This window comes from Nyctereutes procyonoides, unplaced genomic scaffold (genome assembly GCF_905146905.1).
Source record: "Nyctereutes procyonoides isolate TBG_1078 unplaced genomic scaffold, NYPRO_anot_genome, whole genome shotgun sequence".
NCBI lineage: Eukaryota > Metazoa > Chordata > Mammalia > Carnivora > Canidae > Nyctereutes > Nyctereutes procyonoides.
The window spans coordinates 9850773-9867366 of NW_026575044.1; the positions used below are offsets into that span (position 1 = coordinate 9850773).

At 37.0% G+C, this 16594-nt stretch overlaps 1 protein-coding gene across 1 annotated transcript in view; it reads right to left on the minus strand.

Moving 5' to 3' along the window:
• Positions 1-16594, minus strand: part of SMYD3 (SET and MYND domain containing 3) — a 716195-nt gene that overhangs the window by 509164 nt on the left and 190437 nt on the right. Inside the window, exons 4-6 of the mRNA XM_055323766.1 lie at positions 10688-10795; positions 9060-9117; positions 7307-7443 (exon numbers count right to left, since the gene is read on the minus strand). Of these exons, the coding sequence (XP_055179741.1) occupies positions 7307-7443; positions 9060-9117; positions 10688-10795 (303 nt within the window). The remainder of the gene's footprint in view (positions 1-7306; positions 7444-9059; positions 9118-10687; positions 10796-16594) is intronic.

Here is a 16594-nt window from a genome sequence, read left to right on the forward strand (position 1 = left end):
TAATTCAAAAGATTGCTTTCTTTACTACTTTATAGCATGCTACAGTGGGGAAGCCCAACTGAGCTGATCAACAAAAAGGCTCTAAAACTTGGTCCTACGTGAACTTAAAACCCTTGAGTAGCAAAGAGACACATATTCCTGACCTTTCAAACCAACAGAAGTAATATTCTTCCCACATATTAGCCTACCAGCAACAGTAAATAAAGCACCACCACATCTAGATAAAAGGGCTAACAAAAAAATTTTTTTTAATTTAATTTAAAAAAATAGAATAAGGGGGCTAACGAAACTGAAAATTTTCAACTACAAAGTGAATATATCAAGAACAAGTTTATTCCTGCTTTCTAACTGAGACACAATGCTCCTCAGTGAATAAAGAGAACCGGGGTACCTGGGTGGCTCAATGGTTGAGCATCTGTCTCTGGCTCAGGGCATGATCCTGGGGTCCTGGGATCGAGCCCTGCATTGGGCTCCCTGCAGGGAGCCTGCTTCTCCCTCTGCCTGTGTCTCTACCTCTCTCTCTGTGTCTCTCATGAATAAGTAAATAAAATCTTTAAAAAAATAAAAAGGACCACAAAAGGTTATCTAGTAATTATTCATTCTTGCTGATTTTCACACTTTACTAAAATTGTAAGGTTATGACAGAATGTCATATAGATTAGTAACACCCTCAGCCTAAACGGACACAGGAGCCAAATATAAGTATGCAGTCTCAAATGTAATAATATCATTACTATTTTCTTTTGTCTTATTTCTAACATATCTCAATAAAAATTATTAAATTACTATTTCTTTTCCTATTGAATTAGCAAAATTCTTGTGTTAACACATTTTCCACTGCTTCTCCAATAAAAAGAATTTTCCCCCAGTAAAAAACATTTTGGCCAGGATAGAAAGGAATGTAAATTTTAAGTACCAGAGTATTAAAAAACCCTTCTAAAAAATGCATTTTAAGCCTGTACAAGCATAGTGCTATACTGCAAACACCAGCTGCAACTAATAATATTAAAATTTAGAGTTTAAAAAGGCAGGCTTTGGAGGTCACATATGTGCCCTAAAAAATAAAAATAACACGCTACCAGAATTATTATTTTGTTTGAAAGGAAAAGGGAGAGAACATCTTCTCAAACACATGTGGAATTTCTAATCGAAAAATTCTGCAGCGGGATCCCTGGGTGGTGCAGCGGTTTAGCGCCTGCCTTTGGCCCAGGGCACGATCCTGGAGACCCGGGATCGAATCCCACATCGGGCTCTTGGTGCATGGAGCCTGCTTCTCTCTCTCTCTCTCTCTCTCACTATCATAAATTAAAAAAAATAAAAAGAAAAATTCTGCAGCAGTTATACAATATTATAAAGTTAAAAAGTACTTTGCAGAGCTTCGTGAACACAATGACACATGTTTTGTGGTCAGGAAGGCCACTTCTATTATTGTTGCTTCCAATTTAATGTCTGCTTTTGAAACATTTTATGCAACGAGTTCATTTTCCATTTCATTGCTCTGATCTTACCACATTAGGTTTACCAAATGCATTTTTAGAAAAGAAAGATTTAAGTCCAGAAAAAAATAATTAAGTATATTTTTCTAGAATTCTGTGCAATAATCTCTAAAAAATCTATTCTTTGCATAACAAACAAACTCAAAACCAGGTCTATGGACATTAAGTTTAGGCATTAATATCCATTATGAATAACAATCAATATAAATTTTTGAGGGATGGACTAGAGAAGTACTACTACACATTCCATGCCATTTCAGTGAATTGTAACATAACTAATGAATCTTATAATTTCATTTCATCCTTCTAAAATGCATGCCTGAGAAACATTTCATTCATTATGTGAAACCTCCTTCTGTTTGTCCTTTGTGACAAAGCTACAGGTAATTCTCAGCACCTCAAGAGACACCAGAACTGGGTACAACTGTGAGTCAACATCTGAGACTCTGGTTTGGTTTACAATGAGCTGCAGACTGGCTCCTGACCATCTATCTGACAGCACAGGGAGACATAAAACACTAAAGTTTAAGACTTTATTTTTAAGAATAAAAATAAAGCTGCGAGGTATGGCCAGCAGTAGTAGAAATTAGTAACATGTGTCACACTAAGTACTTTTGACTTAATCCTCACTTTCACCTCTGAGGTAGATATGATGATGATGATTCCCATTAAGAGATGAGAAAACCAAGACTAAGAGAATTTCATTTTCTTGTCTCAGAAAGCAACTCAATCATCATACTATCAAGCATGCCATTTTAATTTGTCCCTCTCTAATTTAAAGTTTAGATTTATTAGTAGTAGTATAAACATTTTTCTGGATTGTAGCAAATATTTAGAACTTGATCAATAGGCTAAACCACAGTAGCTGCCACACTAAGATAAATCCATTTTGAAACCTAACCCAAAATTTTGTTTGAAGGTAGAAATGGAAGGGAAAAAGTGTGGGGTAGGAAGGAGAAGGGGCTTGTTGAGATGTAAAGGTGAATTTCCTCTGAATAATCTGACAAAGAGCCAACTGAGGTGAATCTGGCCTCACTCTCATACACATATAAATAACTGCATGTCTCCTGGGTTCTACCAAGTATCTCCAATGCACCCCACACTTTAGCCACCACCATTACTGTCACCATCACCTATAGCTTCCCTCACACTTATAGCTTCATTTCCACTCAGCCACAACCTCCAACCATCCCACCCTCACCAGAAAACACACAATCTAAGCTTAAACCCAGGAAACTGCTCTGAAAATAAAGCTCCTGGCAAATCACTCCAGCCACACCATCACTCTGCAGCCCTTCTATAGAAATCCCACACATACTATTAGCCTAATTTCCACCTAATGCAAAACAAACATTTTAAACGTCAAGATTTTATTCAAACTTGTACTAAAAACAATGGAAATACATATTGCATAGGTAACAACTACCATTTCAGATCCCCAGAAGAGGTCAGTATGTTCTTGAAGCTCAGGATGTCAGAGAAGCCAGCACCACTCACTCCCCACCAGTATTTGCAGACCATCTGTCTGGAACTGTTTCCCTATACCAAACTCTCTTCTGAAATTCATGCCATTAATTTTGCTTACTTATTATGTAAAGTCTTCCTGGATACTGTCCCCTAGAAAAAGTTCTCCTTTGTAAGTGTCATGCTATTTAACTTTTTTTTTTTTTAAAGAAAGGGAGAAGGCAGGGAGGGACAGAGGGAGAGAGAGAATCTTAAGCAGATTTCATGCCCAGCTCAGAGCCTAATGTGGGGCTCGATCTCACAAACCCTGAGACCTAAAATCAAGACACAGACATTTAACTGATTGAGCCACCCTGACACCCCTCATGCTATTTAACTTTTTAGAGCCAGACGACAAATTCACAAGTGGATAGGATATATTTATAATGCAAATTCCTACAACTTAAACCCCAATTGGCCATTTCTGTTCACAGGCTTGTTGGTTTATGTGGGAGTGGCAAGCAAGAGAATAATAATATCGGTGCTAAGGAAGTAGGGGAAAAATGAAAATACAGATATATGGAAATAAGATCCCAAAAAATGACTACAGAATAATGTCCTTGGAGTAATGTGGGGGGGGGGGGTGTCTTCCTAAGTAAAACTAAGTCTTAAGTAGCAGAAGCACATTCAGTGCTAAGAACCTAGTCCAACTGGAGATACATACATTATTTTCAACAGAAAACCCCAGAGTGTTCAAAACATAAACTTACACCTTTTGGAGAATTACTCATGGTCTTCTATTAGAAAAAGCCACCAGCCTGTTTATAACAGCATCACCTACAATAGCCAAATTATGGAAAGAAACCAAGTGTCCATCAACAGATGATGGATAAAGAAGATATATAGACAATGGAATATTATCCAGCCTTCAAAAAGAATGAAATCTTGCTATTTGCAAAGACTTGGATAGAGCTAGAGAGTATTATACTAAGAGAAATAAGTCAGTCAGAGAAAGACAAATATCATATGATTTCACTCATATGTAGAACCTAAGAAACAAAGCAAACGAACAAAGGGAAAAGAGAGAGAGAAATCAAGAAACAGACTCTCACTTACAGAAAACACACTGCTGGTTACCAGAGGGGAGGCAGGTGAGGGATGGAGGAAACAGATGATGGGGATTAAGGAGTGCACCTGTCCTGATGAGCACCAGGGGATGTAGGGAAGTGTTGAATCACTATATTGTACACCTGAAACTAATATTACACTGTAAACTAAAAACAAACAAAAAAACAAAAAAGAAGAGGAAAAAGACAATAAGGCTAGCAGGAATGAAACATACTCTCAGGATTAAGAACCTTCTCATCCTCCACTGAACCCTTTCATTTCCAGGCAAGTGCAAGTTTAACAAAAATACACCTATGCCCAAGTAAGACTTTTGACTTGCTAAAGCTTTTGGTAGATAATTTTCTGATTTATAATTAGCCACATGTTTCTGTAACATGTATCAAGAATGCCTTGCACAGGACAGCCCGGGTGGCTCAGCAGTTTAGCGCCACCTTCAGCCCAGGGTGTAGTCCTGGAGACCTGGAATCCAGTCCTATGTCAGGCTCCCTGCATGGAGCCTGCTTCTCCCTCTGCCTGTGTCTCTGCCTCTGTCTCTCTCTCTCTCATAAAGAAACTCTTTTAAAAAAAGAATGCCTTGCACATAGTAAGCCTGCAAAAATGATAGAAAAGGTCTGTTTAATAAGTGAATTCACTAACTTCTCAGGTGGCCAAGAAGCTTCATAACAAAAGACTAATTGTAAGGGACATTTGGAAATCTAAATTAAAAAAAGACCATTTGTCTGAAATCTAAGTATTAAAAGCATAACAAGATATAAAACAATTTTGAAAATTACTGAAACCAGGTGATGGAGACATGAATATTCATTAAACTAATCTCTCTACTTTTGTGTATGTTTGGAAAAGTCCATAATCAAAAAGTCAAAAAAATTATGATCTAAACAAATTTAGAAAAGTTCTCAGAATTCCTTCTGCCCTAAGTGACAGTGGAATGAGCTAACATATAAGGTTAGCACATCTAATACCTGCATAGAACCTGAATGAATATAAATGAAGGGGACCAAAAGCAAAACATAAAATACAACTTTCTTCTTTGAGGCCAGGTAAAGCCAGCCTTCTGCAAAGCATAAATTAAAAAATTAGTGCATGAGTCTGAGAAAGGCAGGGCAGCCTGGACTGATGCCCGACAGTCTGTATATATGACAGCAACAGCTGTGGGCAGTACACCCTGTACAGCCCACTTCTTTCTGGTGATTCTATGCCACTAGGACTGGTAGAGAGACAGCACATAGGAATAAAATCCTCTGTCCAAGAGTCACTACCCACTTCCAATGCATTTGTGGTGACCTGCACCATCACACACTTGAAATGTTAACAGCTCAGCAGCTCATCCCTGAGGTGCACAGGATACCAATTAGTTTAATATTAAACTATTCCATTTTTTAAAAGATTTTATTTATTTGAGAAAGAGAGAGAGAGCAGCAGAGGGAGAGACAAGTAGACTCCCCACAGAGCAGGGAGCCCAATGCGGGGCTCAATCCCAGGACCCTGAGATCATGACCTGAGCCAAAGGCAGACGCTTAACCCACTGAACCTCCTAGGCACCCCAAGACTATTTTATTAAAAAAAAAATGGTGACAAAGAAGAAGATGAGGAGAAAAGAAGGAGGAGGAGGAAAGTGATCTATTTTAAGGACATATGTATAAACAGAAAGGTAACTATAATTTGTAAAATATTAACAAAACTTTTACAAGGAAGAACAGGAGTCATTGGTTAATATTGCTTTAACCTAGATTTTAAGGCAGAAATCAGACACCTGAGTCCACTTCTCAAAAATCTCAAAGATGTCTATGTTCTACTTTTGTGACCATAACAAATACAACTATGTGAGGAAAAAGGATGGCATATTATTAAAACTTTGTCTACTTATTCACAATGACAGAATTTTCCCCTCCACAGCACAGAAAAAATTTCACTGTAAGATATATGAATTCAACATTTTTTAAAAAGAAATAAGAAAGTAATTCCACATGTTACACTGAAAAAGTCTTTTTAAATATTTTCCATAAATACTAAGAACACCAGTAACTACCACCTGAACAATTTCTAACAATGGCATATTTTTACCTTTCGAGGGGCATAACTGTATTGTGTCCAACATCAGAAGCACTTGTGTGTACTGCAGACATGCTCCTGCCAAAGGCTATAGTTTTCAGAAGGATGTGAAACACATGAGAAACTTCTCCTATATATTATAAGGAACCACTGTCTTTCAAAATCAGTTTTAAAGTGGAGACAAACCAGAATTTAATGCTAAGTGATATTACCAGAATATCATAAAAACATATCCTGAAGAACAAAAATACATTTGGAAAAAACAAGAATAAACCTCTAGCAATCACACTAATCACATTTAAATTCTTAGAAAATAGGCAGGTTACAAAACATGCTTGAAAAATATTCATGGGTTAAGTATGTCAGTGGATGTGCACTTGTGAATTGTAATACCAGTGACAAAGTCACCCTCAAAAGTAAAATTTTACTTGTTATTAGAATGTGATCAGTATTTAAGCAAACCCAAATGCACAATACAGGAAAGCAAGAACAGTAAGCCTAACAGCAGTGGGGATGCATCTGATCCTCTGACCTACCCCAGGGTGCACAGCAAGGATCAGCCAGCACGTTCTGTCTCCCTAGGCCCAAACAAACCCCCAGAATCATCTCCAAACAGAGCATGTCAGGTAGCAACTACCAAGAGACCACACAAAAAATATTAAATTAAACCTATTTTCTAACCCTCGTCTAGGATTTTAGGGACTTGAAACATTTAAATAGATGTTTAGACAATTATTTTTAAATCAGAAATGGTTGTATTTTCATATTATCAAGAATTCACATAATCAAGAAACGGATTCCAATGTAGTTTTCACTTCAAAGACCAAGATCCATCACTGACACACCACCACAAAACGACATGCAATGGCAACCTTAAAAATCCATTAGTATGAAACAAAGGAATGTGCTGTTTTCTTTGAAGAAAAGAAAGCATACTCTTGACACTATGATAACAAGCTTTGCATGCTGATGATGAACATACACAGGCCATGAATAATAGTACTGACAAAACAGAAAAAGGAATACCCTTTCCAACAGAAGCAGTAACTTCCCTCATTCTCTACTCATTAAGGTAGGAGAGTGACTTAAGGCATGAATGCTACTGGATTTTTATGGATCAACAACAAAATAAGACGTAAAGGGATAATTTATGGCATAAACAAAGATACCAAACACTTAACACTTACTTTTGCAAAAGCTTCAAAGATGTCAAAGGAAGGTGGCAGCTGAGAAGCATCCTGGATTTCTTCTCTCATGAAATGTTGAAATGTCATTACAAGTTGCCTGAGGCCATCTTTCTTATCTTCAGTCAGTTTGTTAATATCTTTTTTAAAGAGAAAATAAATAATAGCACAATCACACAGTGAATTTTTAATGGGTAATGTTCAGGTGTTCAATGGTAGCTGTTCAATGAGACTTTTCCTCTCCAGATTTCATTCTAACAGAGAGCAAATACATTTCTTTTTATTTTCTCACAACTACAAATTACAATACATACATTATCAATTAAATTGTACCAAACTTCATCTACAAGATCAAATACCTATCAAAACAAAATAAATACACATACAGACAAAAAACACTGCAACCAAAATCAATAAAGATGTGTGTTACAGGTCCTCCACTTCACCATGTACACACTTTCAAGCCATCACAAATGCTGAAAGTCAGTGAATTTAAGCAGATCTTTTTCATGAAACAATTTACAACCATGTTATGACCAACTGATAAACAGCGTATCTCAAAGGCAAAAAAAAAAAAAGAAAGAAAGAAAGAAAGAAAGAAAGAAAAGAAAAGAAAAATAATAAAAAGGTCAGCTAGAGTTCAACTGGTGAATGTATCACACAAAAAGTACATGGAAAAGAACACGGGGACCAACCAAAAAAATCTGGACTTCAAGTTATTTCCACATCGAATAAACAAGATGTGGTGCTGCTAAAACCCAAACAGAAAGAGAAGGTTCCAGAGCCTAGTTGTCAAAAAATCACCTCCTGGAAAACTCAGTTTAATTTATACCACAGAAAGGTGTTAAGTTTAAGAGTATACAATCATAGCATTTGAGAACATTTCACTTAAGGCAGCAGGTATGCCACCACCACTGAGCAGGGCTACTATTAACAGTAAAACTCACTGCAAGAGATGTTAATTACCTAGCAGTAACAGAACACACACAAAAAAAGACTAATTAGTTCTCTATTAAAACTGAAAAGATACATCAAGTTGAACTACAGCATAATTCTGGGGCTCATGTCAGGTCTAAATATTCTCTTTAAATTAATTGTTCAACAGAACAATTAACCCAATGATTTCCTAAATAATAATTTATTATCATTGGCACTTAGGATCCCATAACCATAAATCTGTACTAGATCATCTTCTTAGTTTTCTCCGCCCAGAAATATTAAACTGTGTCGCAAAATTTACTCTATGAGCTCTGGCTACTTTGGGGTTGAAATCATCAACAACCTCACTGAAGGGAATCTGTGCTAGTGGAAAAGGAACATGCACCCCGCATTTACTGAACACTCATATGTGGAGGGCCTGTCAGTGTTGCCAAGTATCATGGCCACCACCATGGTAGCAGAAAAGAAGAATAATGCTCAATCAGACAGCCCAAATCACCCATACCATCTACTTTGCTTATTATCTAAAGGATTAATGAATCTAAATGTTCCCTACAACCCTCTTGTTCACATCACTATTCCTGGCATCAAAAAGAAACAAAGAGTAGGTTATAGTATTTTACAAACTCCTAAACAGCCAAAGCTACCCTGGAATCAATTGAATAAGCTAATGTGTCAATGGTATATAAAAACATGAAAAGTTTGGTTAGATTTACCTCAAATAATGAGACAGCACAACAATGGTAAAGAGAGAGCAATGCATAAGGTCAGCAAATAAATGACAGGATTTTTTTGGTGCTGACAGACGATCACTTACTTGACTCCAGATCATAAAATGAGTAAAGTTTCTCCGATTCAGAGGGTGTTTCTTCCATCTGTGAAGAAAAGGGGGAAAACACCAAAAACAATTTCAAGTGCTCCAAAATATAAATGAATATATTTGAACCTCTTTAGATATTTAAATGAAAGTCTATTTAAAAAGACAACATTCTATATATTCCTCCTCTTCATCTCTTAGAGTTGAATTATTCAATCAATAACAATTTTAAAATAAAATCTAAGTTGTAACTTAACCCAGTTTAATTTCCAAATGCAAAATTCTTTTACAAGAAGTTTTCATACTATTACTTTTTCCCCAGCTCTACCCACAGACTCATATCACTGTAAGGATTTGACTATAGAAAAGCAGATTACCGAAAAGCAGAGATGGATGAATAAAAATAAGAATTCATTACAAACTGTGCAACCTTTACCGAGTTACCTTAATGAAGATGTGTCTATTTCCTTATCTAAAACATAGGAGTAATCATAGCACCTGATTCCAAAAAAAAAAAAAATCAGCCTCAAATATAATGATCATATTTTAATGCCTAGTAATTAAAAATGTATAACAAAGTTGATCGAATTTCTTAATGCTTTGAAATAAATTTGTAATTTTTAGTTCAATACAATATATATTTGCAAACAGTAGCTAAATATATGATAGATGTTATATATTCAGTCCAAAGACAATGCCCATTTGGTATTACACATCCATTTTTTAAAAATTGAAGCAAATTGACATATAACATTATGTTAGGTTTACATGTAAAAACATTTTACATTCTTACAACTCTCTATAGAATTTTATAGTTCCTCCACCCAAAAGCAGGTCAGACAGAGCTGGATACTGAAATAATTTGAGAAAAAGATATTCATGTAAAAGCCTGGTAAAAAAGAAGTCTGGAGGGTATCGCCACAGGTTTACTTCACAGAACCCAGTGGCTGTTTAGGCAGAATAGGGGGAAAGGACTGAAGAAACAATTTCAATGAAACATGGCAGCACTCTTCCATGTATGATTAATTGTCATCTAATTAAAGCCTCACTTCAAGAAGCAACCAAAAAGTGATACACCTGCCCTGTGCATTAGTTCATGGTCAAAAAGTAATGAAGGCAACTTAACAGACATTTCTGATATCTCACGCCTTCAATACAGGACCTTATGTTTCTAAGGTTATGATTACACATGCAGGGCCCTGTACTGTCTCACCACCACTGATACTGAGATTAATAGGGAAATGGCTGGGTTTTGTATTAAGATAGTCCCAGGAATAATCTACCTTCTACCTTCATGTGTATTTAATGTTAGCAGTAATAATACGAGGAGCCTGGGGGGCTCAGTCAGTTGAGTGCCTGACTTAATTTCAGTTCAGGTCATGATCTCAGAGTCGTGAGATTGAGCCACAGGTCAGGCTCAGACTCAGAGAGTCTGCTTGAGAATGCTTCTTCCCTCTCCCTCCACCCCTTCCCCCACACTCACACAATAAATAAATAAATAAATAAATAAATAAATAAATAAATAAATAAATAAATAAAATCTTTTGAAAAAAAAATATGAGCAGTACATACAACTGCAAGTGCCTTGATTAAATAAAACCCAAGCATATCACGAGTTTTATACTCACCAGTTTGAAAACAACTCTGCCAAGCAGTCGAACGGAATCCGGGGGATACCTGGGTTTGCAGCTTTTAAGGCATTTGCATTCTCGCTTGTGGTCCGGCCAAGCTTTTTTCTGATAAGACAAGAGTGGGGACAGCACAAGTGACATAAAAATGTAACTTTCATTTATACCGGTTTTGGATGAGGAAAGTCATCAACATTAATTTAATTTCAACAGCCTAAATATAAGTACAAAATAGAAAATGAAAGCAATATTCTAATACTACTAGAAATGCAGAATCCAGTCTTTGCCAAGCATGTAATTACCAGGTGTGGACATTGATGCCTCTCCTCCACCTCTGCCCTTTAATTTACCCCATGGTTATTACCTGGCTGGTGGAGTCCAAATGAAGAATCATTATGGCTTACTTAATAATTTATTACATAGTCTCTTAGCTGATTAAATAAGATTCAATAATAGTAATTTTGAATACAAAAAGAAAATATCACACCAAATTAGAAAACAAGCACATGGTTCAGGAAAATCAAAACAGGGCAGAAAGCCTTCTGAATTTCTATGCTGCTATAGAGAGTACAGAGGTATCAAGAGCTAACATAACAATATGAAACCTTTTGTTTTTGAAGATCACACAGAAAGGGGTGATTAACTAAAATGACCAAATGTCATTTGCCCAGTACTGCTGTGGTTTATTTATGTCACCCCGGCCTAATCATTAATAATAACCCTTTTGTTCCAGAAAGTGTGCTTTGGACGATAAATTATAGGGTCACTTAACCCATGATCCCACCCCTGTGCTAGTGTGGCTGAAAGACCAGTGAGCCAGGATTGTTACCAATCCTGTAACAATGAGAAGAGAGGACAGCAGGGAGGACACTGTCTCCCTGAATCTTGGAGTCAGAAAGATTGCTGAAAGATGGCTCCTTCACATAGAATTACTTCTATAGAAAAATCCAATCCAGAGTATCTAAGACTTAACCCTGGTGAATGGGGAACAGCTCAACCAAATGTCTGATATGTCTAATCCAACCGAAAGCTGGAAGTTCTATCACTGAAATGCCTGACACTCTCTTGCTTCAAAAATTGTAAATCTGCCTCCCAACTTCTGACCTTATAAAATCCCTCCACAAGGAACTCTCTTTTCCACCCGTAGCACAAATATGCACTGCAACCAAAAATTTCAAAACCGGGGGCACCTCGGTGGTCCAATCGATTAAGTATCTGGGGTCATGATCTTAGGGTCCTGGGATCAAACCCCACATTGGGCTCTCAACTCAGTGGGGAGTTAGCTTGTCCCTCTGTCTGTCCCCCTGCCCTCGTGTGTGCACATGTATGTGCCCCCCTCAAATAAATAATTTTTTTTAAAAAAATTAAAAACTGCTGGAGCTACTTTGAAACTGTGACTTGAATTCAAGCTCAAGCCAGCATTTCATCAGAAAGACTCCTGAGTTGAGTTGCTGAGTGAAGGTGTGGCTTATCTGCCATTTCCTATGAACCCAATCTTGAAGACACTGTCTGCAAAGGGCACATCATTTTTCTTATCAACTCTACCCACGACTCTCTCACTTCATTTCTTCTTATTCACTACAGCGATGCTCTTAATGTGATGTTTGTAATCTTTTTTTTTTTTAGTATTTACACTTCACTCACTTCTAAACAAGACTCATTTGCTTCAAAATAAAGATGTATATGAAATATGTTTGTAAAATTAGAAACGGAAAAAATGTTAAAGTTATAAAAAAATAGTCTTCTAGCATTCACTTAGCATCCTACAGTATGTTAGACACACGGCTAAATAATTTAAAAAGTGTATTTAACTTGACTTTCATAATAATGCAAACAGTAGATATTATCCTTACTTTAAAGATGAATAAAGAAAGGCTGGGTGGGATCTCACCACCAAGGTACATAAACATAAAGGAGGAGAGTAAAGATTCTTAGTATTCTACGCAGGAGAGCTAAGTAATTGCCATGTCTGTGCACTACATTTATCTAACTTGCCTTACAGGCAAGGCAAAAAATAAAGCATAATGGCTTATATAATCCTCATTGACATAAAAGAAAAACACATAGCTTTACTAAGTATTAAATCACAGGAGGAATTTATTCCAAGAATGCTAATCAACATATTGGACAATTCTAATCGCTTTCATAGAGCTACTTCTAATGTCAGTATTCACTAAAAGGCATACTATTAAACTATAAGTCAGTGAAAGACAATGTTTCTACTGTTTAGGGGGCTAGTCTTAGACCAGCAAATTAGCAATTTATCAATATATGTAAGATCACTTTTAAAAAATATGGTTCCAGGCAGCCTGGATGGCTCAGCAGTTTAGCACCACCTTCAGCCCAGGGTGTGATCCTGGAGACTCAGGATTGAGTCCCATGTCAGGCTCCCTGTATGGAGCCTGCTTCTCCCCCTGCCTGTGTCTCTGCCTCTCTCTCGATCTGTCTCTCATAAATAAATAAATAAAAATCTTTAAAAAATAATATGGTTCCATTGTCAAATAAGTTTGAAAAATGCTACATAATAAACACCCTGATTAGAGATTTGAAGTAATTTCATTTGCTAAAAAGCTCTGCATTAAGGAAACTTATATAACTTAGTTAACACAGTTTCCCATGATTTTTATTGCCATCCTTTAGAAAATGAGGTTGGTATATATGGACTCAGATAGAACTTCATACTTTGTTTCCTTCATCTGATTTTTCCATAAGAGTGGGTTTAGCAGACAAATTCACAATCTTTCACACTAATATTTTTTATTTCTGATGGAAAGGAAAACCACAACTTTGGTATTAAAAGTTGAGAAGACCCACAGCAAATATCATTCTCAATGGGGAAGCACTGGGAGCCTTTCCCCTAAGATCAGGAACAAGACAGGGATGTCCACTCTCACCACTGCTATTCAACATAGTACTGGAAGTCCTAGCCTCAGCAATCAGACAACAAAAAGACATTAAAGGCATTCAAATTGGCAAAAAAGAAGTCAAACTCTCCCTCTTCACCAATGACATGATACTCTACATAGAAAACCCCAAAATCTCCACCCCAAGATTGCTAGAACTCATACAGCAATTTGGCAGCATGGCAGGATACAAACTCAATGCCCAGAAATCAGTGGCATTTCTATACACTAACAATGAGACTGAAGAAAGAGAAATTAAGGAGTCAATCCCATTTACAATTGCACCCAAAAGCATAAGATACCTAGGAATAAACCTAACCAAAGAGGTAAAGGATCTATACCCTAAAAACTACAGAACACTTCTGAAAGAAATTGAGGAAGACACAAAGAGATGGAAAAATATTCCATGCTCATGGACTGGCAGAATTAATATTGTGAAAATGTCAATGTTACCCAGGGCAATATACACGTTTAATGCAATCCCTATCAAAATACCATGGACTTTCTTCAGAGAGTTAGAACAAATTATTTTAAGATTTGTGTGGAATCAGAAAAGACCCTGAATAGCCAGGGGAATATTAAAAAAGAAAACCATATCTGGGGGCATCACAATGCCAGATTTCAGGTTGTACTACAAAGCTGTGGTCATCAAGACAGTGTGGTACTGGCACAAAAACAGACACATAGATCAATGGAACAGAATAGAGAACCCAGAAGTGGACCCTGAACTTTATGGTCAACTAATAATCGATAAAGGAGGAAAGACGATCCACTGGAAGAAAGACAGTCTCTTCAATAAATGGTGCTGGGAAAATTGGACATCCACATGCAGAAGAATGAAACTAGACCACTCTCTTTCACCATACACAAAGATAAACTCAAAATGGATGAAAGATTTAAATGTGAGACAAGATTCCATCAAAATCCTAGAGGAGAACACAGAACACCCTTTTTGAACTTGGCCACAGTAACTTCTTGCAAGATACATCCACCAAGGCAAAAGAAACAAAGCAAAAATGAACTATTGGGACTTCATCAAGATAAGAAGCTTTTGCACAGCAAAGGATACAGTCAACAAAACTAAAAGACAACCTACAGAATGGGAGAAGATATTTGCAAATGACATATCAGATCCAGGGCTAGTTTCCAAGATCTATAAAGAACTTATTAAACTCAACACCAAAGAAACAAACAATCCAATCATGAAATGGGAAAAAGACATGAAGAGAAATCTCACAGAGGAAGACATAGACATGGCCAACATGCACATGAGAAAATGCTCTGCATCACTTGCCATCAGGGAAATACAAATCAAAACCACAATGAGATACCACCTCACACCAGTGAGAATGGGAAAAATTAACAAGGCAGGAAACCACAAATGTTGGAGAGGATGCGGAGAAAAGGGAACCCTCTTACACTGTTGGTGGGAATGTGAACTGGTGCAGCCACTCTGGAAAACTGTGTGGAGGTTCCTCAAAGAGTTAAAAATAGACCTGCCCTACAACCCAGCAATTGCACTGTTGGGGATTTACCTCCAAAGATACAGAGGCAATGAAACGCCAGGACACCTGCACCCCGATGTTTATAGCAGCAATAGCCACGATAGCCAAACTGTGGAAGGAGCCTCGGTGTCCATCGAAAGATGAGTGGATAAAGAAGATGTGGTTTATGTATACAATGGAATATTATTCAGCCATTAGAAATGACAAATACCCACCATTTGCTTCAACGTGGATGGAACTGGAGGGTATTATGCTGAGTGAAGTAAGTCAATCGGAGAAGGACAAACATTATATGTACTCATTCATTTGGGGAATATAAATAATAGTGAAAGGGAATATAAGGGAAGGGAGAAGAAATGTGTGGGAAATATCAGAAAGGGAGACAGAACATAAAGACTCCTAACTCTGGGAAACGAACTAGGGGTGGTAGAAGGGGAGGAGGGCGGGGGGTGGGAGTGAATGGGTGACGGGCACTGGGGGTTATTCTGTATGTTGGTAAATTGAACACCAATAAAAAATAAATTTAAAAAAAGGAAAAAAAAAACAAAAAATAAATAAAAGTTGAGAAGACCAAGAGATGCCCTCATGGGCCCAGCTATGTGGGCAGGAATAAACCACAAGTACTAATGGGTCTCAGAAAACACTGGTCCTGTTCAAAGCCTGAGCAACTGTCCAGATGACAAAGGACTGCTCCCAGCAAAAGAAGGCTGAGACCATTTGGACCAAAAGATCTTAAGAGCAGATTTTAATCAATACTTGTAAGTACAAGAGATCATCCACAACTCCTTTGTTATATTCTGAGCAGCTCAGTTTACTGCCGGCTTACCAGGGTAAAGTAACTACAAAATGTATGCCTAGGTAAAGAACCCGTTGATCTGTTAAATGACATTACTTAGAATTACACATCCAAATTTTGGAGAATTCCTGTCAAAACAACTTTAGATCTTTAGCATTATTAATATCGCACTCCTATTTCTCATCTTACTAGACAGTATGTTTTTCTTAAAGCTATTCCTAAATCACTGCAGTGAAAACACCAGAGAACATTCTTATCTTCCCATTTGCTTCAGGAAAAAGATATTCATTCTTTTCATCTAAAAACCAAACCAGATCTATATAAATATAGAAAGTCATCAACTTAAAACTGGTTTATAGCATAGTGGCAATGTACATCTTACTTCTTATCTTACCATGATATTAAAAACCATGTTTTTAAAACATTAATTATTAAGATTTACTGTTCAGCATCACCATCACATCTTACCATAAGGCTCCCTAACAGAAGCATACCACAGAAAAGGCTCACAAAGCAATCTTTCAAGTAACCACATTAGACATTGAAAGCAAAACCTCACAATCTTACAAAAGCATTAGGTATTATCTAAACTGTACAAACTTTAACCTTGGTCTAGACGTCAACAGCACATAATATATCTGCCAGTTTTTCAAAGACAACCTCCCTGATTTACTTTTTCCTATTTTCTTCCTTTACTGCAACG